The sequence below is a fragment of the Lepidothrix coronata genome, unplaced genomic scaffold (genome assembly GCF_001604755.1).
Source record: "Lepidothrix coronata isolate B3197 unplaced genomic scaffold, Lepidothrix_coronata-1.0 Scaffold217, whole genome shotgun sequence".
In the NCBI taxonomy this organism is placed as follows: domain Eukaryota; kingdom Metazoa; phylum Chordata; class Aves; order Passeriformes; family Pipridae; genus Lepidothrix; species Lepidothrix coronata.
The window spans coordinates 302,723-328,063 of NW_016690397.1; the positions used below are offsets into that span (position 1 = coordinate 302,723).

A 25,341-nucleotide genomic window follows, 5' to 3' on the forward strand; every position below is an offset into this window, starting at 1 on the left:
CTAAGCAGTGTCATCTGTCGCTTGCAGACAGATTGGAAAAGTAAATTAAAAAATACTAACCCAGCCCAATACCAGAATAAAATTCACATTTGTTGTACATCTGTATGGTATTGGATGGGTGAAAAAAGCCTAGAGCGTTTAAGTGACCCACTCAGAAAAGCCTTGCTGCAGTGACACTGAGCTCAGGTACAGCTGTTGAGTGATTTCCTTCCCTCCCGGGCAGACGGACTCTCCTCCGCTCTCGCCGTACCCCTTCGTGCGGCTCAGCTCCCCTCGCCGGGTGCAGCTGTCCCAGAACCACCCCGTGTACATCTCACCACACAGAAACGAGTCTGCTCTTTCTTCCCAAGAGAGGATATTCTACTACTTCAGCAGCAGCCCCTCGAAGGTGAGACTAAAGGGTTACAGTTTAGTTTTATATTTAATTCTATCTTTTCTTTCCGGTAGTGAAATCAGAGTAGATTTTGCAACACGATGTTTTGTTTACCTTGTCCAACACGTACTTTGTCACCTGACGCTCATTGAACTGCCAGCTCAGCTACTGAAGTTGTAAAGCTGGATGGGCCTTTGAGCTCCACAGGCAGTGACACAACAAGCTGGCTTGAGTTTGAGTAAGACTCTACCTACTCTGGTAATGGAAAGACCAGTACAGTGATGAGGGTCAGCTGGGTACAGTACAGATCTCCACAAATAAAGCCTGTGTAGTCCCATTGTAACACACCTGACAATAGTTCACATTATGTTGCGGTAGTCACAAAATGGTGAGAGTTAATTCTAGTTTTCTCCCCTCCTCCCTCCAGAGACTAAAGGAGATTAACAGCATGGTTCGAACTGGAGAAACGCCCACCAAGAAGAGAGGCATTCTCTTAGAGGATGGCACTGAAGCCCCAGCCAAGCGCATCTGTCAGGAGAATCACACGGCCCTGCTGAGGCGGCTCCAAGACGTAGCCAACGACAGAGGGTCTCACTGAGCCCACACAGGTTTTCCCTTCCTGCTGCTCCCAGAGCTGGGCTGCTCAGCCCACACATGGACCCACTGAGCCCTTGCAAGTGTCTTCAGCCAGACTGTGCTCAGCCCCTCCCTGCCCCGGCCACCGCCCACTGCTGCCCAACTGTGCTGGGTCCTCAGACCCTGACCCCACCCCGAGTCAAGCTCCTCACAAGGCAAGTGACCCATCTCCAGCCTCCCAAAAGCAGCTGAAGAGCTTTTTCTTGCTTGGAGAACACACCCCTAACACAGCTGTGTACCTTGCACCAGTTCTTTCCTTCCCTTTGCACTAACCAGTCCCCTCACACTGTGTTTATCACCACTGTCAGCCATGGACAGGCACCTGGAGCCACCACAGCAGGGTACCCAGAGCAGTGTCTTGGCTCCTGCAAGAACTACTGACAACCTCCTAGCAAAATCCAGTTCTCCTGGGAAAGGGATGATGGGAATAATTGTTTTGAGGCCTAAAGGAAGTTGTCTGAATGGATCCTGTCCACATTCTGGACGTTCATGTGCCCCTGAAAACTACCATGTCTCTGGCCCCTTGCTGTACAAAGGAGGGGATTGTGTGGGTGCATTGGTTTGAGCTGTGCAATGATGGAGAGTGAACTGATGTTCCCAAGGTGGCACTTTTGATGGGGCTGTGAAGCATGATTTTTAAGGCAGGTGAGTTTTGCTGTATATTTGCAATGGCACTTTCTAAATGTGAATATTTTTTGCAAAGGCTGACTTCAGCTGTCTTTCTGTATTGAACCAAGTTGACTTTTGTATTTATTTCAATCTGACATGCCATTGCTCCTCTTGTCAGCAAATGGCATGAAGAATTCATTGTAACTCAATGTATGTGCAGCAGTGAATGCAGGAAGCCAAGGATGTGTGCTTTTTTTGAGGAATTTTATATGCTCATTGCTTTTCATGAGTCAGGCACTGCCCCCCCCCTCTTACTCAGCAGCAGGATCGTGCTGTCCATCTCTTAAAATGTATACTTACTTTGTTTTTAAAGGACAGGGTTGGGGGTTTGGTTTTGTGTTGTTTTTTTTAAATGGACTAAACCAGGCTGCCTAGGAGAATCTCTCCCCCTCTGAGGATGAGCAAGGAGTGCACATATTAGACTTACTACTTGTTTTCATGTAAAATAGTTCCCAAATACCAGGCTGCTTAGGAGAGCATCGAATGACTCTCACTATACAATGTGCCAGTCCACTGCTGGGGAGGGGGTGTTCTCCATGTAAAACGTGGCACAGGCATGTTCCAGGTTTTCTAAGGAAGCAAAAACTAAAACCTCCATTTTCAGTCATTCCTGCCCTTCTGAGTAATAGGAAAATTTGAGACTTAATTCCACTGTAAATTCAATTAAACTAAAATAAAAGGATCTTTTGTTCTTACCTGCATAATAAAAGGTTGAAGTCCAGAAGTCGTGTAGATGTTTCTGTAAAAATATTTATGGAAGTGTCAGAGAGTTCTTGTTATTCTGTACCATTTACTTCACTTTGTATGAAAATATTGCAATTGTATTTTTCAATAAAGAATTTATAAACTCAGTTTTATGGTCTTGTGTGAAAAAAAAAGCATTGTATGTGCAAGGCTACAAATAGTCTGCAGCTCTCAAACACCTGGTTTGATGGTTAGTGCAAAAGAAAACAACAAACATACAGCCGAGGTCTGCCAGGCCCGGGACAGTGCAAGGACTGGAGTCCCACAGTGCAATTAAGGGTTTAAAAATAAATAAATAATCACACATTTTACCCACACCACGAAGGAAAGGATTTACTCTTGCTCCAGTTTAGTCACAGAGTTTGTTCCAAGTGTGTTCCCTCCTGCTGCTCTGGCAGAAGGGACAGCAGTGTCAGGGAATGCTGGGGCTCTGGCTGCTGCTCCCTCTGGCAGAGGAGGAGGAAGAGGAGGAGGAGGAGGAGGAGGAGGAGGAGGGTGGCTGTCTCACCACACACACAGGAGGGCCCCAGAACAAAAGGGGCTTTGCCTTCCCTGGAGGAGCTTTTAATAAAAGATCTCACACTGTAACCCAGAATTATTTCCCATGTACTGTGTACTCACCTTCCAGTGAAGTTACAGAGATTTCTAAGAATTCTCAAGTAGTTAAGAACCTCTTTGGCCATGGCTGGCTGGGGGCTGTACTTTCACAGCTAAGGACATGCTGGTTTTCCTCTGCATTTTCACCTATTGGGCCTATTTTACCTATTTCATCCTCTTCTGTGGTTTCTGTCCCTTTCTGAAACCAAATTGTAAAACAACCCTCAGCTATAAATAATAATAAAAGCACAATTTGTAGTTTATGCTTTGAAGCAAATGCTAAAAAACCCAAAATTCCCAACAAACCAAAAAACCCAAAAACCTCCTACTTTAAAAGAGGTGTTCCAAAGGAAATTAAAAAAATGTGTGTAAACTTGATTTAAAAAAAAAAAAGAAAAAACATCTGAAGTAGCTTAAAATTTTTTTCTTTCAAGACTTACAACAGTCTGATTGGAAGGGACCTGGAGCCTCAGCAGCATCAGTAAATCCACTGGTGTAACTTCCACGTGTCTTGGAAATGTTCTTTAGAGAGTTCAGAATTTCAAAGATGATATTCAGAAACATCCCTATATCAAAGTATTGGCAGGGACTTAGGCTTTCATTAAATTATGTACCTGTATTAAGAAATACAACAGCCCAATCCAGGAGAAAAGGATTTGATTTCCACGGCATCGTTTCAGTAATCACTCGCCTACCTGGCTCCTGGAACAGCTTCTTTTAATACACAAATCTGATTACAGAAAGACACAGTGTTCTCTCCCCCTTCCCAATCTAATTTAAAAAAAAATAATTTTTCAGCTTATTCATTCTAAATGAAACAAAATTCCACATTCTATAAAATAAAATTATTTTCTTCTCAGCAAACTATTAGTTGGACTTAACTTGGAGCAACCCAACCTATTGACCAGCCCTGCAGGGATCTGTGGCAGTTCAGAGACGAACAAGACTTACATAACCATCACTTTCACATTGTCCTATCACTGCTCCTTGGCATTGTTTTTGCCAGCTGTGGTGTTTGCCAAGCCTCAGGGGTCAGAGCAGAGCCCTGGCTCTCAGCAGCACTGGGGCTATGGGGGCTCAGCTCTGCACAGCAGCAGCAACTTGTCCTGCACTGCAGCTGAGATCAAAGAGCAGCTCAAGATTAGAAGAGATTGAACTTGTACTCCAGCCCTTCACTTAAGTGGCTTAGGAAATGTGCAAGTCCGTGATTTATTACAGAAGCTCCTGAATAATCATGAAACCACATAAAGAGGAACCATCACACTCCAGTTTAGCTCCAGTCCTGCCTCCTGCCCAGCCATGCTCAGCACAAGGCTGGGCCCATTGCCTGCTTCACATCAACAGTCCTTTAACTAAAACTTTGCCCATGATGAATCTGAACCATTTGAATTTCAGTTTCAGCCTTCCCCAGAAAAGTCTGAAAGAAACAACAGCAGCAACAGAACTCACGTTCACAGTATTGTAGTGGCTACACTCCAGGCCAGTACAAACACCCCCTAAAACTTTTCCCACATCCCTTCCCTGAAAGACACACAGCACCACTTACCAGGCAACACAAACCCAGCTTTCAGATCAGTTCCTCCATTCCTGGCCTCTATTGCAAACTCAGACCAGCCACGTGACAATTCCAAAACACTTGGAATTCCTCGTAACCTGCCAGATGTCCAAAATACTGAGGCTAATGGAGCATTAGTGTCACACAGAAGAAAACACTGACCAAGGCAAGTGCCACAGGGCCAGGTTTTCCTTTCCTGTGGTGTATGACAGCACACTGCTTGGGAAGTCTTCATATACTTCCTTAGGAGCCAAGAAGTTGTTCTCAAAGGGAAAGGTTGTTATATGGCAAGTGAATTTAGCTTGTCAGTAAAAACAAAACACAAAAAGACCCACAAAACCCAAACCACACCAGTGCCCACTGTCCTGACACACCACATCATATTCCCATGACTCACTCCAGATTGTTCCAGTTGGGTTGGCTCTAATGCCATCAGTGCAGGTAAGGGGAGCAAAGGAAAAGCAGCCCAGCTGTAAGGGGTTAACACTACCGGTTTTGAGAGGACAATCCTGTTAGGCAAGAAGGCGGCAACACACCAGGCTGTGGCATTAGGAAGACTCATGTGAAAAGCAAAAGCTTCTGAGTTCACACAGGCTTTAGAGAGGTTTTCCTGTATGTGGAACACGAGTCTGTTCAGTACAGAACTGCTCCTGGTAGCCATTAACATCCCAAACAAGTACAGCTGTATCCAAGTGCTTCCACTCTGGTTCCAGTCTTTGCTAAATGTCAACAATACACACCAATAGGGACAAAGCTACCGCACAGTTCCTTTTTATTTTAAGATGTCACTATTAACACACATTAGTCAAGCTATCCTAAGAAATCTCCTGGACACCCAGGGAATCTAAAACCCTCTAAGAATTTATTAGCTCAAGAGACCACCATTAAAAGCTTCAATTTTAGTGTTTATGTACTAGAATTCTAACAAGCCTGACATTCTGTTCTGCCCCGGTCAGACTAATGTGTGCTTTAGTGACAAGAATCATTTACAAGTCAATAATACATCATGTCATCCCCAGCTTTACTTCTGGAAAGTGCTAAATGGAGTCAATGAACCGTCTATTTACAATTTCAAATCCTAACATATTTACAATAGAAACCAAAAGTATTTAAAACCATTAAATATAGTGTTTAACTCTGCTATATTAGTTTACATGAACACAGCTTAACTCTGGCATCATATTTCCAATACTAATATTTCTGCCAGTAATTTAAGATTCTTTTAAAAAATTGCTATTCCTGGAGGGAAAAAATAAAAGCTTAAAAACCAACCCAAAGCCTCCAGGCATTTCAGAGCCCTGAGGAATTACCCACCCTAGACAGTCTCCAGGTAGAAGTACTGCAGTGTTCAAGAGAGACTTCCAAACTCCAGGCAAGCCTTTAAAACCTAATGCATATGTAAAACATTAAGAGTCAGTAATCCACTGAACAGGTTTACTGGAGTCACTGCTACCATTCGGTTTTTACTAATCCATAGTCAAGAAGGAAACTGCTGCTTTGCTGTTTCTCCCTCCGTTACATTCCCTCCACCCACAGAAAGTGTTTTGTGCACCAGAGTCCAGGAAAGCTAAGTGGGCATCGTCTTCTCTTCTTTGCTGAAGGGCTGCACTGAGCCAGGCTTTACCCAGGACAGGCCAGAAACGTGCATGCTTTTGCAGTGCTGATCTTCTGTCTTCTTCTGGGGAGAACAAAGTTAAAGTTACAATTGTTAGACACCAAAACCCTCTCAAGTTCCTCTCCATCCATTTTACCTTTGGTAAACACAGGCATAAGAGAGGCTTGCACCATTTCCTCTCCTCAAAGGAGACCAGTAAGATGGCTATTGGTTTAATTTCTGGGAATGTGTGTGGCATCTGCAGAACCACCCTGCCAATACAGGAGTTTTAATGACTTGGCTCCTGTACTGCTGCCCTGCCCTACCCTAAAGTCTAAGAGATAACCAATTTGCTTGGAGGCCCCAGCCCAGCACCACTGCCCTGCTCTTCTCCAGATTTCTGGGTTCTACAGAAAGAAGAGTCAATCCAAACCCAACCATTTCTGTCCCTAACCTGACACTGTACCTGTACATACCTGGTGGTGCTGGGTGTGCTGTGGAAGGAACCTCCACCCCACCAGCAGTTGGGAACACAAATTAATGTGGTAAAGCAGCAACTGGAGCCTTTGCTAAACCTGGGAGTTTATGCTTTCCAAGAATGGTCCTTCCCTTCCCTGAGCATTTATCATGGTTAAATGCTTGAACAGTAACTATTACCCATCAAATGTTTGTTGTTGTGCAACAAACAAACATTTTACTGATTATTGCAACTTAAAAAAAAAAAAGCTTCAAATCGAGGGAGAAAGATGCAACTTGGAGCATCTGTAGATTTAAAGTAGTTTAAAAGATCAGTACGTTAGATACCTACTCTAGCTGGTTCAAGAAACAGCTTGCAGGGTTTTTTAAAATACCAGGAACTGTATGGCAACTACATCAAACCTGGAATGATGCACTGAGCTCTAAAAAGTGATAATTACATGTGCAGACTTTGTCATACCTTGGAAAGCCTTTTGCTTGACAAAGTAAATTAAGTCAGCAAGAAAACATAACCTGCACTTCTGCCCCTCCCCATGCTTTGTGCACAAAGGTGACACCGTGTGACAGAACTGCCACAACACGTTGGACAACAGCAGACAAGAGGGATCAGTTAAGCCTGAGCCTGGCAGTGGTACCTGCCTTTCCCACAGGAACCACACCCAGCAAAAGCCACGTGCTCAGCAGGGAACTGGGACATCACAGCCCTTCCTGGGACACAGCTCTAGAATGGCTCAGCTGTTTCCCAAGGCACAGGAATTACAGGGTAATAAAAAAAGGCTGTAGGAGAATTCAGGAACTTTTTACAGGGAATGTTCTCAGCTACACTAACATTTTGGAACAAATCCCTACGGCACAGAAGTTGGGCAAGGGACTGTGCCTGTGTTGTTTCAGAAACTTTGCAATGAGAAGAAGTTGCTGAGGCTTTGATTCAGTAAGGAAAGATCTCTCAACAGAAGAAAGCCAAGAAGCTAGAGACTAGGTTATGCAGAAGTGCTAACAAATATGACAAGTGCAGGACAAGCTAACAGGCAGGCAGCAAACCTCTTCTTTCCCCTTCTTCCCCCCTTCCATCCATAAAAAAAAAAAATCTGCCAAGTGTGCCAATAGTTGTACTAACAAAGCTTTCTATCTGGCTAAGTGATTAATTGCTTAACCCACTGAAGTTAGAACAGTGACATAACTGCTTCATTAGGAGACAAAAATCGGTTCCAGCATGCCTGCTGAGCCAAAAGAGGGGTGGAATAAGGTCTGTCTAGTACACAGAGAGACAGAGAACCTTTCTTCCCACATCAGGCAGTAAATCCCTCCTAGAGTGAGAATCTGGATTTTGCACATACCTTCTGAGTCAACATCTTCTCTCTAGCTTCATCATGTATAGCTGGATTCCATGGAGAAAAACTATAGAGAAAGTACAGTTAACTCTTACTTGGCATATTTGCAAACCACAGCATAGACAGAGCAGAAAGCAGTGATTTTCCCTAGTTCAGCTTGTTGAATTCCAAGTAAACTGTGAGTTTTCAGTGTTAAAACATACAGTTAAGAATTAACATTGTCATGGATCTATTCAACAATATATGTTTAGGTTTACATTTCTGTATGTAATGAGAACTGGCAATTCAGCATGTGTTAATCAAAACATTACCATATTCACCATGAAGCTGTCTGTTCCATTCCCCAAGCTTTTCAAAGACAGACCAAATCTACAGTCAGACAAACTGAGTTCAGGAAAGCCAAAAAGCAGTACCTATTTCATGGGCATTTCTGCTCGAGGGAGGTAGGTGTTTTGGAGCTTGTTGTTTGTTCTGAATTTTTTATTAAATCTTAGTTGCTTAGTGAAAGAACAGTAAACACAAGTGTCTGATTACATTTAAGATTCACAGAATCAGAATCACAGAATGACTGGGGTTGGAACAGACCTGTGGAGATCATCAAGTCCAACCTCCCTCACCTAGAACGGGTTGCACAGGATTGTGTCCAGGGAAGTTTTGAATATCTCCAGAGGCAAAGACTCCACAGCCTCTCTGGGCAGCCTGTTCCAGAGCTCTGTCACCCTCACAGTAAAGAGGTTTTTCCTTATATTCAGATGGGAGTTCCTGTGTTTCAGTTTGTGCCTGTCACTCCTGGTCCCGTCACTGGGCACCACTGAAAAGAACCTGGTCTCCTGCTTTTGATACTTGCAGATATTTCTATGCATTCTTTAGGTCCTCTCTCAGACATCTCTTCTGAAGACTGAACAGGTCCAGCTCCCTAGGCCTTCATAGGAGAGATGTTCCAGTCCCTTAATCATCTTTGTTGCCTCCTCTGGACCTGCTCCAGGAGCTCCATGTCTCTCCTGTCCTGAGGAGCCCAGAGCTGAACACAGCACTCCAGCTGTGCCTCACTAGGGCTGAGTAGAGGGGCAGGAGCACCTCCCTTGACCTGCTAGCAATGCTCTTCCTAATGTTCCCAGGATCCCATTGGCCTTCTTGGCCACAGGGGCACAGTGATGGCTCATGGACAGCTTGTTGTCCACTGGGACTTCACCCAATGTTAAACAGAGGGAAATTAGGGTTGGAATATTCAAAGCACTACTATGAGTGTAAGAAAAACCAGGTCAGTCAGCTTGGCAGAGAAAGGCTGCCATCAGCAACCACACCAAAACTTGCTCTTGAAACACTAGGACATTAGGGTGAAACATTAGGGTGAATTTGTTGACAGTACTCACATGATTGCATAGGGGTCCTCTATTTTGGGCTGATCAAATAAATGACTACTGCACAGTTTGACACTGTCCACCACTTTACTTTTGAACAACTGAATATCCTTTTCATACCTGAAAGACAGAAGTAAGTAACATTAGACTTCGCCCTAGAAGCACACGCTGACTTGATAAAGCCCCAGCTTGAGTTCTTAATGCAATCAAGTCTGGAGGCAGAGACTATGAGCAGAGAGACAGTGTTACAAACCTTGTTTCTGCAAGTCAGTGCAAAAACCTCCTGAGACCAGGTCTATACACATGGAAGATACTTACAGCACTGCAGCCTCAGGGTTCAGAGGACTAGTTGTATCAATCTTGTAGAAGACTCTGCGAGCATACATTAACACTTGCCATATGTGATTATGATTTCGCCTAAAAAGAACAAAAACACAATGAAGAAAGGAAAAAACTCCCCAAGTTTACACATCAATATGTTACCACTAACCTCCATTTTGCAAATGCTCTTTTTACATCCAGTTCACCAGATAAAGGGTCCACTAGCGGGTGGAAGACGGGCAGATCAAACACCAAGCGCTGCATTAGAAAAAAGCAATTCCTTATGACACCTTCAATCCTAATGCCAACAGCCCTGGGTGAAGGTCAGTCAGAGCTTTCAAATACTAATTCATTGTTACTGCATAAAAAGAAAGCAATGCCAGTGATTTGTACCAGCTGTGAAACTGTAACCCAACACACCTGTGTTACATGCAGGGTCTTGTCCTCTCTCACATGCTATCTCCAAATCAGGAAACTAATCTAGTTAACTGCACAGGCACCAGTGCCAACACAGGTAATAATATCAGATAAGATCAGATTAAAGGAGTTTTTCTGGTTTAACTATTTGTGACTGAGAGCTTTTTACATACTTGAGCTACAGTAAATGTTTTTTATCCTGTACATTTTTAATTAAACTGTGCAGTGACACCACAGTGTCTTCAGCCCTGTACAGCTAATTTCCTCCAGTGTTAATACATCCTTCCAAGAGGAAACTTAGGTTCAAGAGGAAGGTTCTAAAGCCCTCTTCTAGCAAAAGAATGATGGCTGGCTGAGAGATACTAAAGTCCAACATTTAAAAGAAACTGTTTCTTACTAATTCTCTCCTTTTAAAGATGATAGCTTTACACAAAACTTCATACTGAGCAGACAGACAGCTTCCTGAGATAGCAATTTGTTCTCAGCTACAGCAGTTATTTACACCTCCTCCAAATCTTCCTCTTAAAGAAATTTGGCCAAGAGGGTCAACTGCTCCGCTCTGGAAAGTCACACTACCACAAAATAACTTTTTTATTTTTTAATTGGTCGAAAAACTTAAAAACTTTTCACTAAAGACAAAAAGAGAAAGCAGAGATGGAAGGTAACATCATACTACCTATGTCCTCCCTTTGTTTCACTGCGTTCTCCTGAAGTTCCTTTAGTTCTTTGTTTCAATGTAACTTAGAAGAGACAAGCAAGAACTCCTACAGCAAGCACAGAGCAGGTGTCTGGATTTATGTTCCATTATATTGCTACTCAGAATTTGGATACCTCTAAGTGTTTCAGTGTGAACTTTCTGCTGAGGAAGTAGCAAATCAAGAGTTGAAGTAAAGAACTGGTTGATTACTTAACACTCTACTGCAGCTGAACTCAGGAAGTTCACTCTACACCAGTCTTAGTAATCAGAGTAACACGATTCCTCCACAGATGTTAGCAAATATGGACAAGACATTGCAAGTGAGCCCAGCCAACTGAACAAAATTAGTTCAAGGAAAAGAGAAGCTAATTGGTATATCAGCTTTAACAAAGAGCCACACTTAAACCACCAGAAAAAAGAAAAACTCAATACACACAACCACTTACCGGGCAGTCTCCATCTGGGTAATTATCAGGAATATAGACAGTGAATTTAAACACACCATCCTGGTAGAGCCCATGTCTTATGAATATTACACCAAACCACACTGCAAGTGAGAAAGTTTGCTTGAGTGAAAGAATTTATAGATACATAAACATAAAAAGTTAAAAGTTAAGTTTAAACTTACTTAACGCTGATCGGTACGACGGCTGCACGTACACGCCTGGCAACTTCTGCTTCACAACCAAGGTACTGCAATTAGAGCCAGCACTCAGAGGAGCTCCACAACTACACTGACAGCAGCAAACCCAGAACCACCCACAGCTTAACAGGGGCTTCTTCCACAGACCCACTCTCAATTCCCAAGGGCAGGCTGCTCACTGAAGGAGGTGGCAGAAAACTAGTGAAAACACATTCTTTCACCCCCTTGCGTTTCCCACCCCTCCACTGAGAGAGTTACTAACAGAAAACACCATCTCTCTTGATAAAATAGAGAAATAGAAATAAATTCTTCACCCAGTAGATGCATTTAATGCATGACAGTACAAAATTTTACAACTTTATACTGAGTCCCCAGTTTCAAAGTAAGGAAGAAAAGAAATTCAATTAAATAATCTTGAACACAGATTTGCAGTCAATTGCAGTTATTGCTGAAGTGTGACCAAATTTAACCTCAATTTTAAACAAGTTAGCTATTCAGTTTTACATGACACTATGCTGCAGGTCAAACTGAAATTATACTGACAATGGACAAAACAAAAAACCCAAATTTTTAATTTAATGGGTTTTCCAGTTACTTGGCATATGGCTCCATTAAATTGGATTCTGCATGCTTTCACGAATAAACAACAATCTTAAAGTGAAATATTAACAGTTCTCTGCTTACAATTTCCACAATATCGGTTATTATTTCCCTAATAATGAATTTGTTAAACTACAGGAGTTTACATTATGGTACCAAGAAAAACATCTTTCTTGAATTAAGAAGTCAGGGTCAGTACCCTGAAAAAGAGATGAATGTCTTGAGAGTTCTCACTTTCAACGTAACAGTTAAATGCAAGAACTGAGACTCAGTGTTGCATAAAGGACTCCAGGGATTTCATTCCAAAAGGCAGTACATACTTGAGAATGCAGTATGTCTAGTACAGAGGAAGTCCCTTCAGCTTTGTAGCACTAACCAGTTATATAACTGGAAAGTTTTGAGGACAAACTTTATGCTCCCACAGAAGTCTACAAATCACTAGACTGGGTCAAATGCAACTGCTCCAATAAAGCTATTTAATCACCCCATCTCCTCCCTCACAAGTTTCACTTAAATATCACTAAAAGACAGGAATATATTCTTCCTAACATCCACTTGATCAGCTGTATCAGGCAGCATTCAAGTGTTCCATGTAACAACTGAAGGAAGCTCCCACACCCTGACTCCATTAGACAGTACCATACATTCATAACCATCTCCCCACTCGCTATCTGCTTGCTTCTATTTCAATACTTGTTTCAAATATTTGGTATTCCTGATCAAAAAGCTGTTAGGATAACTGGTCAGGACACAAAAACTCACAAAGTGTCTACTTCAGGATTGAGAAATGCAATCATTCAGGGAATGACATCTAAAACCACCCCTTAAAATCTTATTTTCTTCTCCCTTTCTGTCTCTAGAGACTGAGACTGCTGCTCCAGAAAAAGAACTTTCCACTACTGAAGTTTTAACACCTCCTTCAAGGACTATGGCAGAGACAGCATGCAAGAACTAGGTCCCTGCAGGGGAAACCTGCAGGGTTTTTTTCCCCACTGAAGCACAAGCCCGGTGACCTAAAATAAGACAAAAAAAGAAGTGAAAACCTACAATTCTGCAAGAAGAGAATACTCCAGATAAAAAGGCCCATAAGAAGCATGTGTTCCATTTGTGGACTGGGATGATGCAGCAGGTGAAGCAGGCTTGGTTATTGGCACAGCATTCTTTGGAATAGAAGGCAACTGTTTCTTTGTAGAGGCTCGCAGAGGACTGGTTCGCAGCTCTCCACTCAAAGTTTTCTCTTCAGCATCCGGTCTCTGTTAAATTAAAGGAGAACCACAATATCACAGGCTGTATTTCATAAACATTTAACATATATTAACACAGGTTTAAACCCAACTTTGCTAATTACAAGTTAGTCCACTGAAATGTATCTAGGGGGTTGGTGTTCTATTGCTTGGAGCTGGGGGTGGGCAGATGTCTCTTTGCATTTTGATTTTAAATAGATTTTTATTCAATTAAAGCCAACCTACAAGCACAAAAGTATTCAATGATGGATAGGAAATCTGCAGATTAGGACAAATGCTTAAGGAGGCTTACATTTATTTAGAACCTGAAACCAGACAGTATATAACATCAGCTTAGAAGTCAATCTATTTCTAGCACCCAGTGCATCAAGATAAATCATTTCTACTGACAGGCATCCCAACATTGCAGACTTCAAAGACTCTTTAAAAGTAGTGTAGTAAAACTGAGATGAAAAAAGAAAGTTTCACATATTTCACTTTCTGCTTGTGCTTAAGACATCAACATTCCACTTGGAACTGATCCTTTGGCCCACTCCCTGTGTGAGAATCACCACTTGGCAGTGATATCAAGTTTAAATAGTTTTACTGCAGGGGACCTTTTTATGTCTTTGCTGTCTTTCCTTAAAAGAAAAAACCAAACCACTGCCCACAAACACTGCACCACATACAGACCCCAAAATCATTCTGTAGACTGCAAGACAAACCAGCAGGCTACAGACTTGTGCTTAGCCTCTGTGTGGTGACTAAAAGGAATTATTTAAGCTACAGCATTTTGAAGCACCTGAGACTTGGACTAGTAACAATACCTATGTCACAAGCATTACCAATAAATTTATATAATTTTCCCTAGTACTGAACACCTGAGGAGTGATCAGCCCTAGAACTATCCTGCTTTTATTACTGCTACAACCTAAAGCAACAATAGCACTATGGAGGCACAGTTTTGTCAAGGCTCACTGCACATGAAATACCTTGCTAAGCTCTACATGAGACAGTAAACAAATGCCCTAAGAAAAAAGTGATTCAGCCACTTGAACGAGTTTGTTTCATGTTTCCTACTTAAAGATAAGAAAAGTCAACAAATTCTGGAGTAGACTCTTTCCACAGGCACATTCCAGTTAATGTAGCTCAAAGCTAATTTATACCAGTTAGCGATCACAACCCTCGGGATAAACACACACACTATTTGCAGATCACCTGATGGTTCTTTCCAGAACTGCTGCCACCCCTCACAGCATGACAACACTTCATGGCATCCACTCATTACATACCTTGCGCACAGAACCTGTAGACATGCTCCAGAAAGTGTTCATAACGTGTATTTCAAATAAAGGGCTGAAACTTTTCAGTGTCTTCAGAGTATCCTCAGGCCTTTCTGATTTACACCCTAAAAGTACACAGAATGAATATGCATTTTAACAGATAAACAGGACTTGACATATAAATAGGATCCAGATCTCATTCTGCAGCCAGCATTATATTTCTGTAACTTCAGAAAAAAACTTCATGTAGTTAAGACCAACAATAGCCAAAAGTGCCTAAGCTCTCTCATGTTAGACTCCAGAACAGTAACATGCCTATTTTTGTGTGTGAATCCCTGCCCTCTTTCTGCTACAAACACATTCTACATTCTGCATTCCACATTTGTCTTGCCAACAATTAAAAAAAAAATATATCTGTTGGCTCAGCAGAGTCAGGAAAGATCCTCTACACGTGCAAATATTAAAAAATTATCACCTCACCACTTCAGTCCAGCCCCAGACAGCACTATCACCCCGGGGCAAAAGAAAGCCATCAAGTGCCGCCCCTCACATACACTGTTGACTTTGCACATTTCTGAGGTGCCCCAGTTTGAGAAGTTTCCTGACATTCCCAGTGACAGAGATGATCCTCCCATTGAGTTCCATCGTGTATGTGTCATTTTGTTTTCGTCTGCATTGGAACATCACCAGGAATAGACAAAGCCACAGAACACAGAAGTTTTTCTGTAGCTTATTCAATGGTTTCGTTACAAGCACTAAGGCTTAGCGTTCCTTAGATCAGCAGTTCAATAACAAGGACTTCAGCAATATTTGGGAGTTTCAGTGTGTCATCTGCTGTGTATGTCCTTGTTTTTCTTGCTTTCCTTTTTTTTTTTTAGTCTTGCTTTTGCTTGTGAAAGAACTTTCATCTACAGCACCTCTTGTCTAGCACAGCCTATTCCCTCCACTATTTTTTCCCTTCCAGTTCTCCTACTTTCCCTCCTCATCCCACCTTCCCATTTCTGATTCCATTAACAAAGATTCTGAGGCAATTCACTTTACTCAATTTCTTTAATATGGAGTTGTACAACATTGACCAAGGCAACTAATGGGATGTAAGAGAGACAGAGCCAATGCCACAGGCTTCTACTGTGGTCAACACTACATTTTCCTATAGTAAGCAAGGCAGCATCTGTTCACCATTGGTTTGATCCGTTTATAAAGAAAAATTTTAATGTTATGACCAAAGTCTTCCTAAAAGTAAAATAAATGCCAATCCTGTTAAAATTTAGAAAAAAAAAAAAATGCAGACGATTTATCAAAAGAAAATCTAGGAATGGCAAATATTTAAAAGAAACATTAATATCTAATCATAGGTAGCCTTCTAGGCTGTGTAGCAGCCAAGCATTCAAAAAATGCAACACCTTTCAGAAAAGTGTTGAAAAAGAATTAATTTCTCCAACCAAAAATCATCTCAGACATTCCAGTATACACGATTCCTCCGGGTATTTTCCCCCTTCAGCAGCCAGAGTCTCACATCATTCTGAGCCACTGAAAACAGAAAGCCAAAGCACGGCTACTGCACTGGCATGCCCTGTGATAGCAGGCAGAAGATGTTTTCACTTTTCCCCATCTCTTGTCTGGAAAGCAGAGTCATGCCAGAGGGCTATGCCACAGGCCTTTTCCATCAAACCCAGCCAGACTAAGACAACAAGACGCTGGACCAGGAAGGTACGAGACATTTCCTCAGGAAACTCCAGCGTAACCAGAGGGTGGAGGAACTGACGCACAAAGAGCACCTGAGTGCCTGGGCTCTGACAAGAGAGAAAAGTGCTGGAAGCTGAGGTACAGGCTGGAAGACAATTAGCTGGAATCTGGAGTGATTATGGGGTTGGAGCGGGATTATTTTCGTTCTCTGTTTGTTTTGGGCTGGTGTTTTTTTACAACCGGGTACTATAAACTGCATTATCCCGGAACCAGAGATGTAAGAACAGAAGTTGAGCGGGACAAAGAATAATGTGTACATAAAAACCAGCCAAATCTATTCCCAGTGAAACAGGGAACTGTTCCAGAAGCTTGGCAACTGGTGCTAGATGGAGTTCAGTTACCGGATCCACCTTATAAAGATGCCTACTAACAAGCTACTAAGGGCAAACAAAAGGTTATTTTAGCTCTAGTTAAACTAAAGAATAACTTCCAGAGGTTCTCATGCACATTCATCTTTTATCCGTTTGCTTGCCAGTAATAAGTCATATATGGTATTGTCCTAAACTTATTGTTAAACTGTTTCCACTCTCATTCACCTATAAAAATACTGTTTATGATGGGGAACTAATAACCTCAGAGGACCAGCTTCCCAGAGAATGGCCTTTCAAAGCCTTTTAAGGTGTTTTAAGAGTTTATTTCTAATCCCAGTCACTCCTTCTAGTTATGTTATGTGGAAGTAGAGAACAGAAGCCCTAAAGGAAACTTATCCACAACTGCTTATGCTCTCTAGTACCTTCACAATTTACTACCCATCATTAATCACAAAAATGACTAAAACAAGTATGAAAGATAATAAGCCAGTAACAGCACATTTAAGTTGGACTGCCTATCCTACTTCTCACTATGTCTGCAGCACACAGAGGAGAGCCAAGGCCCCATATCATTAATGGAATTTCTAGGCAGTTTAGTCATTCAGTCTTACACAGGGCTCAGTGTCTATCACAAGGCACCCACCATTATGGCACCTTATGGTGTTGTGACTACTGAAGCCACCAGCTTCCCAAAAGAACTCAATACACTCTCCTCATTTATGAGAAGGGAATAAAAACATTCAAAATCATCCCCCTCTCTCATTTCACACTGTCAACATTCAGAGCACCTCATCCAAGAAGAGGTTTGATAGTGTGCCACCCTGTAGTACATTCTACTAATTTCTCCTACTTTAAGAATAGCAAGTAACAACAACCCTCCTGAGCTGTCCTCCTCCCATGGGCTTTTTACGGCTATCTCCTCCTCTAGTGTTCTCACTCTAGTTCCAACAGCAATTAAAAAAAGGCAGAACACAAACCTGTGAAGAAGCATTACTTCAAATGCTGCTTCTTGGAAAGGTCTTTTAACTTCTATACAGCACCACATTGCTGAGGTCCTTTCACATCAGGACCAAAAGCCACCTGCTGCCAGGCACAAACCCATGTCCACATTCTCCAGGTGCACAATAAACAAGAGCAGTCAGAGCAAGTGTAAACTCCTCTGGTACCTCAACAGCACTCTAAAATACTTCAAAAACTTAAAGTTGTCACTAATGAAAACTTAGAATTTACTTTGCTTTTGCACCTTTTTCTCCTGTACACTAAGTATTCTCATTAAAGCTCTCTTATTTTACCTACTGTCAGAGTAGATGTCATATTTTTCTCCTGTCACCAACACAGTTATCAGATCAAATGCAACACTAAAGCAATTTGACAAAAAACTTTATCTGCCTGGAACAGAGCACTCTTCTGAAGATTTTCTGGAAACATCAACAAATCAAAGGGAGCCACTCCTACACCTGGGAACAAACTGAGCTACTTCGGCAGAGCACCAGAGAACAACGAGTGTTGGACACATAGTGTTACGTGCTTGCCCAGCAACTGTAGCTGACAGCTTACACTAGAACTTATTTCTCCTCAGCACAGCCACTCCTGATCCTCCCTGGACCCAAGGACCTCTCGCCTAGACCTTAACCTGCCGGACAGCGCGGGAGCCGCAGGTGGCGGAGCACAGGAACACTGACCAGCAGAGCCTGTTCGCCAACTCGTCCTCCAGGGGCGGGTTACACCTTCCACACCAACACCTGCTGCTACGAGGTGCAGCATTCCTTAACACGTTTCTCTAGGAAATTGCAGCCTACGCCAACGGAACCAGACCTGAAGGACACAAGGGAATGTCCGGCCGAGTCCCACGGGGCGGCGGGTCGCAGAGGGAGGGACCTGCCACCCGGGTCACGGGAGGGCAGCAGCAGCCCTGCCCCTGGCCGGTGCCCGGGGTGTTCCCCGCCGAGACCGCGGCCGTGCCCTGTGACGGGCGGAGGGTCGGAGGCCGCCGGGCCCGGCCCCGCGGTGTGTCCCCGGGCCGGACCCCGTGGAACACCGTCGTCCGGGCGGGGCCGCGGCTCCCAACGGGCCCAGCGGGCGGCGCGGCCCCTCCCGGACACCGGTGCCGGTGTCGGGTCCGCCAGTGCCGCCGCCCCCGAGCCCGGCGGGGCTGCCCGCGCCCCCCCTCGCCCCGCAGGGACGGTGCCCCCGCGCCCACCGCCGCCGTTCCGCCCTGGAGGGCCGTGCCGGGCGCTGCGGCCCCGCTCACTCACCCGCCGAGGCTCCGCCGCTCCCCCGCGCGGCCCAGGCCCCGCCGCCGCCACTGCCGCCGCTCCCGCTACCCCCGGCACAGCCCCATTTACCGCCCGCCCCTCGGGCCGCACATCCGGGCCGGCCCCCCCCGCCGCCAATCGCCGCCCGGCGCTCCCGGGCCGGCCCCGCGGGGCGGGCGGCGGAGCCGGGGCCGCCACTCAGCGCTCGGACCGAGCCGTGACGCGGCGGGGCCGCCCCGGGCCCGTCATGGCAGGGGCCGGGCGGGGGCGGCCGCCCCACGGGCCGCGATTGGTCCTCGTGCCTGTCCGTCTCGAGTGGGCGGGCCAATGGCGCCCTGAGAAGCACTTGTCACTCTCCCGGCAGGAGAAAGCGCCGGGGGCGGAGCTCAGAACAACGGACGGCTCTCACTGGCCGGCGGGCGCACGGGGACGCGCGCGATTGGCCCGAGCCGCCGCTCGTGGGCGGGGCCTGCGGGCCCGTCCGTGCCCGCGCCGGGTCCGAGCGCGGCCCCGCGGGAGCGGCGGGAGCGGGGCCGGGATAACGGGAACGGCCTGGGGATGGCCGGGGGACGCGCTCCGGCACCGAGCAGCCAGGGGCAGCGGGACAGAGGCCGCCCTGCGATGCGCTGCCACTCGGTGAATAAATACCGTGCCCAGAGGCAGCGGCGCAGCCCCAGTCCAGTTTTGCAGCCAGCGCTGCCTGTGTGCGCCGAGAGCTCCGTCCTCCTGCTAGTTAGTAGTGACTTCATCAGTCGAGGACTTTTACCACCTTGTTTAGCAGGCTTCTAAAGATTGGCATTTTACAGGACAGCTGGATTTTTTTTTTTTTTTTACAGAATCACAGGATGGTGTGAGGTTAGAAGGGACCACAGTGGTCACCTGGTCCAAAATCCCTGCTTTAATAGGGTATTCCTAGAGCACATGGCACAGCATTGTGTCCAGATGGTTCTGGAATATCTCCAATGAGGGAGACTCCACACCCTCTCTGGACAATCTGTTCAATGCTCGGTCACTGCACAGGAAAGTTCTTCCTCATGCTCAGGTGGAACTTCCTGGGCATCAGTTTCTGCCCGTGGCTTCTTGTCTCATTGCTGGGCACCACCGAGCAGAGCCTGGTCCAGCCCCCTTTCAGATGCTGATAGACATTGATGAGGTCCTGTCTCAGCCGTCTCCTCTCAAGGCTGAACAGACCCAGCTCCCTCAGCCTTTCCTCATAAGAGAGATGTTCCAGTCCCTTCATCATCTTCATAACCCTCCACTGGACTCGCTCCAGGAGCTCCATGTTTCCCCTGTCCTGAGGAGCCCAGAACTGGGCACACTCCAAATGTGCCTCACTAGCTGAGTAGAACAACCTGCTGGCAATGCTAATGCATCCCAGGATCCCATTGGCCCTCTTGGCCACAGGGGCACACTGCTCGCACACTTTAAAAATTCCTTTTTAAGTTAATAATATCAGCTTCTAATACTACCCCTGAGCAGGTACATACACACATAGAGAGTGTTAATTTATATTAACTGTACACACACGCAGATATACATACAAAATCTACCTCTGAAATCTGCTGAACAGAAGGAGAAAAATAAGAACAAATCTCAGGAGTTGATTTTTGTTTGTAATTAGACTTTTTCTGAGCCCAGTAGAACAATTACAAAAGTGCTATACCAAAACTGAAGTAATTTGTCAAGGTTTGGAAGATGACAACAAAATCCATGCAATCTCAAGTATAAAAATTACAGAGAAATTTAAAAATCAATGCATACAGGGTGCATTTATTTTTGTTCCTAAGCTATCAGCAAAAATACCATGCTAAGGTTATCATTTTGTCTCACTTATTGTAACCTTCTCCTATTCCCCGTCCTTCAAATGCCACTTTAAAGTCTTCAGTCAGTTAATAACATAATTATTCTGGCCAAACCACTGTCTCAGATTTCTAAAACCCTTTGGCAATTTCCTGTTCTTCAGTGATTCAAATGCAAGCTCTTTGCCCAGGCCACTGAAGTGCTGCACAACTTCCATTTAGGCTAATATCCTAAATTATCTACCTTCCACTGTGACACAGAGTAGCAGTCGCCTCTTACCTCCTTTTCTTTCTTAATCTCTTTCCTGCCATCTGTTTTCTTTGTCCTGCTCTAACTTTCTTCACATCAACTCTCCTTTGAAGGTTACATTCCCAGAAATCTTTTTTACTTGGTTACCTCCATCAGTAGGCTTTTCAGACCTAACTGTTCCTCCAAGTGTCTTGCCTCTGGTCCTGATCTTTCTGAGGAATGAAAGTGGATAATGAAATCCTCATTTACATGTTACATAGATGTCACTGCAAAATTCTGTGGCTTGAACAATGTTTTGGTGCTGAGTGTACATGTTCGGGATGTTGCAAAACTATATCACAATGGGAATAATATTTTGACATTGATACCAAGGATTGTGAGGAATACTTTATCAGGACTTTGAACACAACGTTGTTAATCCTCCTAACCCCACTATAGTCCAAAGTTTCCTATTTTTGATAACTGTAGAAATAATACTCTGACAAGAAAGCGGCTAACTTTTGTCTAATAAATTTTCTTCAAGGGCTTTTTTAGATTCCCTTCCTAGTCATACCAAATCTGAATGAATTCTACTTCACAAAATCTTTGTGTTTTGACCAATATGAGAGATTAATCAGGCCTAGAATGCTTTTTTTATATTACTCGCCTCACAAAGACTTTCTTTCGCTATGGCTTGGTACTCATAGCAAACACTGTAGGTATGATTATTGCACATCTAAATAACCTTTAGATGCCCTTTTTCCTACTTTTAGATACTTTGTATTTGTTTCAGAAGTCTAAATACTGTAAGGAATTTTCCCACAATATGTATGTTCATAGCCCAAACCCATACATACTCATAATCCAAACCCCAAAATTGCCAAGCACCCGCACCTTTATGGAAAAAGGCAGAGTGTGATGGCTCTATCATTTAAGGCATGTTCAACATTATCTTTCATTGTTCAGTGTGTGAAGACTCTGGATATTCTGACTGGGCCAGAATTTCCCCTTGTGGTGTCAGCAGTGAGAAGAAATGTGAATTAAAAAGAGACAAGGAAAGGTAAAATAAAGTCTGTAATTAGCTCGGGCTCGGCACCACTAGATGGTGTCCTGCAGCTGTTCTATCACATCTCGCAATCCATGGGCAGGTAAGGGACAAAAACTCCTCACGGATGGAAACACAATATGTGCTGCATGACAGATAGAAACCACCAGGCCGAGTGCTCCTGCTTCTCTCCCTCTGAAGTGCCCAGTGGTTCTGTAGGGAGGCTAATAAAGAATTCTGACAACATACATAACCACACAAAACGTTACCTTACTTGATAACTACTCACATTAACGTGACGTTTTCTTCCTAAAAGTGCAAAGGTGAAAGATGGCATTTTCTCTTTTTCAAACCTAAAAAGCAAAATTACAAACATGGTTAAAAACCTGGACCCCCACTCAACATCTTTTTTGTACATTCAACTGAAATTCCTCTGTGATTGGTATGCTAGAAGAACATACTATCAGCACTTTATAGAGCAATCTAAGCAAAAATAAAAGCAGTCAAGTAAACAATTTAGATGATGTACTTATTTTTCCTATTTTTTATTACAATGAAATTTCTGGAGTGGATGTAGCTATAGATGCACCAATATAAAAATGCTTTTGACTGCATATTTATTTTCCCTGAGGAAGAGGTAAGATGAAACAGCACTAACTGCATCATCAAAATTTGTTATTTAGTTCTTAGGGTAAAATCACAGGATTTACTTTTGGTCTCTGCTCAGTCAGCAGCAAACTCGCTATTACAACAGAAGGACAGAAATATTAAATTTATTTATTCCCCATTGGTAGCCTTCTGTCTTCCTAGAATCACTTCATATGAAAAGAATACATATGTATATAATATTTGCAGATATGTATATTTGCATGGCTGTCAGTGTGTTTCACAACGTGAGAGATTGGCTGTATTAATGCTTTCTGAATAGCAGAAGCTACTATCAATGATTAATTAAAGATCAGATCACGGCCTTAAAACTACACTTTCTTCAGCATGTCTCACATTGTGGAAAAACTACATTAAACATTTAAATCTGAATGTATTTCAGATTCCTTAATTTATGAACTAGAAACCTTAGTTACTGTGAGTCCAACTGTGCAGAATTCAGAACCATGAAACTTCTGTAATTGTACAGTACTTCTTTTATTCTTTTTTTATTTGCTTACCTAGTAGCTCTTATTTGAATGGTGAGAGTTACAGTTCTAAGATGAATTTTGATTCTGCACAGCATGATTTTGAAAGTAGTTTTCTATTTCGAGGAGAGGAGGGTCTATTTTATGAACTTTTTTTTTTTTAAAAGTTGAATACTTGAATCTGACGAATTAGCTAATTATGTCAGAATAAATCCCATTAAAGAAGACTTAGATCCCAATTGCACTGGTTTTCTACTCATGAGAATACTTGCTTCAAGGTAAAATATCCCAGGAAAGATAACTGGATGAGAGGCACTCAATTTGTTATTTGCACATTTTGGGAATATGTTCTTTGGCTATTAAAATCATATGAATTCTCTGTTTGTAAATGCTAACATGTGAAATTAATTTTACAACTACATATCCATACAACTCATTCATAATGGAGACATATTTAGGATAAAAGCCTATGTATTTAATTCCTGCTTTTTATGTCTACTGCTGGATTAAAATTCCACATTTTAGATTTTTTTACAGCCATTCTTTGAGTACTTTTTATGAGGCGTCAATCAGATGTATTAGACTTACAGCTGTAATTACTATTTCCTTGTGGATAAGTTTTTTTTTACTCAATACTTTCCTTTCATTGAACATTTGGAATCATAATAATGTAAAACATACTTTTAAACAAATATGTATGTAATCCCACACTCTTAACAATAAGTAAGATTACAGAATAATCAGATTGAAGAATCTTTTTGAAAAATCAGTTTTGCAGAGAATAGTCATTAAAGTGCATCTGTATGAGACAACTTTGGCAAATCAGTGAACACAGTCCATGTAAACAACCTTTGATCAGCAGTTTCTACAATATCATTATGAACTCCAGTTTTTGCTGTAATGGTATGATATGATGAGTGAAAGGCAGACCAAAACCAATTCATAATTTTCAGATGGAAAATCACAGTTAATTTGTTGACTGAAAAATAACTACATAATTTCAGAGATGATAAGACATAATAAAGTAGGACTATTTTTTTCTCCACTCACACCTTGAGCCAGATTTCTACACAAAAGTCAACTTCCTCCTTTCATCTTCTTATTACTTCCCTGGTAAAGTGACATATTAAGCAGGTGTGTAAGTGGTTGGTAATTTTAAAAAGCTGCATATTTAAAAAACTTAGCAGATGACTGATCAAAGAACTGAATATGAAGAGTAAAGACTGGAGAGAGGGAGGGTGGATATGCAAAGGAAGCCATCACCTTCAATGGAAATAGCTATGAAAAGCTCCCAAAGATTGTGCCTGCCTAGCTCAGCTAATACAGTTCCAAACAGAGATGCTGTAGGGCTCTTTAGTCCAGAACACGAGCTGGTGACCTCAGTATTCCAATAAATGAAAAGCTTGTGAATAAAACACTTTCTCTTCCCTCTGTCCCTCCAAACAGAAACTGCAGCCAAGGCTCCTGACTGAGAGTTTATAGCGGGGGACAGAGGTTACCTTTGCAAACACAAAGGCCGGAATGGAAACTCAGAAACACCCCTCTCATCCCCCAGGATCAATTTTTATTCAGTTCTGTATTCTATATATACATTTCTGGCTTAGACTAAACAGTTTAGTAGACAGTATGTATTTAGTAGATTATATATAGAGAAAACAACTGCTATATTAGGTCTTTCTAAAGCTAGACTGAACACATAGCTTAAAAAAAGTCTCAGAATCTTCCCATGTCCTGGCATCTGGATATAAATGTGGTGCAGTCACTCTGTAACTGGAAACAGGCAGATAAGAGCTGGTTATGTCTCAGATTTGTTCTCAAATTTTTAGGCAACACAAGCTGAACCGATGGGTGGTGTGGGAAAACAGAGTAACATTTTAGTTCCACTGCAGATGGATCCCTTGCAATGAGCAGGAGAGGAGCAAGGAGAACACTGACTCAGATGACTGACTATCTTGGAAAGCCAACTGGACTCAGGATCTGGCTATCCAGTTATAGCTGAAGACCCTCGGAGAAATGAACAAACTGGTAGATGGAAAATCCAATATCTGCTCAGTAGGAAGCAATTTAAAGTCAAATGAGGTTACTGTTAACTTCTACTGCCTCATGACCAGGATATAGGAACTTCAGTCTCCCTCCCAGTTTGGCCTATTCACAAGCAATTTGACCAGTCACAAATGAATGTTTTAGGGACATTACAGACCAATTAGAAATACTGACAAAATTCCTGTTAACTTCAACAACATTTTTTGAGATGTTTAATCTATGAATACAAACTCATGTTGGCAAAATATTTCTTCAATAG

General features: G+C 43.0%; 2 protein-coding genes across 3 annotated transcripts in view; one reads left to right on the forward strand and one right to left on the reverse strand.

Annotated features, from left to right (window-relative positions):
* Nucleotides 1-2,529, forward strand: part of RBL2 (RB transcriptional corepressor like 2) — a 20,561-nt gene extending 18,032 nt beyond the window's left edge. Inside the window, exons 21-22 of the mRNA XM_017833585.1 lie at nucleotides 224-388; nucleotides 801-2,529. Of these exons, the coding sequence (XP_017689074.1) occupies nucleotides 224-388; nucleotides 801-971 (336 nt within the window). The 3' untranslated portion in view covers nucleotides 972-2,529. The remainder of the gene's footprint in view (nucleotides 1-223; nucleotides 389-800) is intronic.
* Nucleotides 2,530-5,329: 2,800 nt separating this feature from the next.
* Nucleotides 5,330-18,898, reverse strand: AKTIP (AKT interacting protein). Of its 2 annotated transcripts, XM_017833588.1 has the most exons (10): nucleotides 18,834-18,898; nucleotides 14,531-14,646; nucleotides 13,063-13,268; nucleotides 11,401-11,465; nucleotides 11,219-11,319; nucleotides 9,828-9,916; nucleotides 9,656-9,754; nucleotides 9,350-9,457; nucleotides 7,983-8,043; nucleotides 5,330-6,252 (listed from the first exon to the last, which is right to left on the reverse strand). In XM_017833588.1, exons 2-10 carry the CDS (start codon nucleotides 14,570-14,572, stop codon nucleotides 6,142-6,144), a joined length of 882 nt encoding a protein of 293 aa, XP_017689077.1. In that variant the 5' UTR covers nucleotides 14,573-14,646; nucleotides 18,834-18,898; the 3' UTR covers nucleotides 5,330-6,141. The 2 variants fall into 2 exon arrangements, with proteins under 2 accessions (XP_017689077.1, XP_017689076.1); XM_017833587.1 differs by lacking the exon at nucleotides 18,834-18,898 and having other exon boundaries at nucleotides 5,330-6,249.
* Between the last annotated feature and the right edge of the window lie 6,443 nt (nucleotides 18,899-25,341).

Bases quoted from the DNA above. Each gene is read 5' to 3' on its own strand.
- AKTIP (XM_017833588.1), bottom strand. From the start codon at position 14,572: ATGAACACTTTCTGGAGCATGTCTACAGGTTCTGTGCGCAAG. The intron at 11,466-13,062 runs GTAGGTTTTCAC...CTCTAATTGCAG, and splicing joins TATTCTCTTCTTGCAGAATT to TACCTTGGTTGTGAAGCAGA. The intron at 11,320-11,400 runs GTAAGTTTAAAC...TCTCACTTGCAG, and splicing joins GTCGTACCGATCAGCGTTAA to TGTGGTTTGGTGTAATATTC.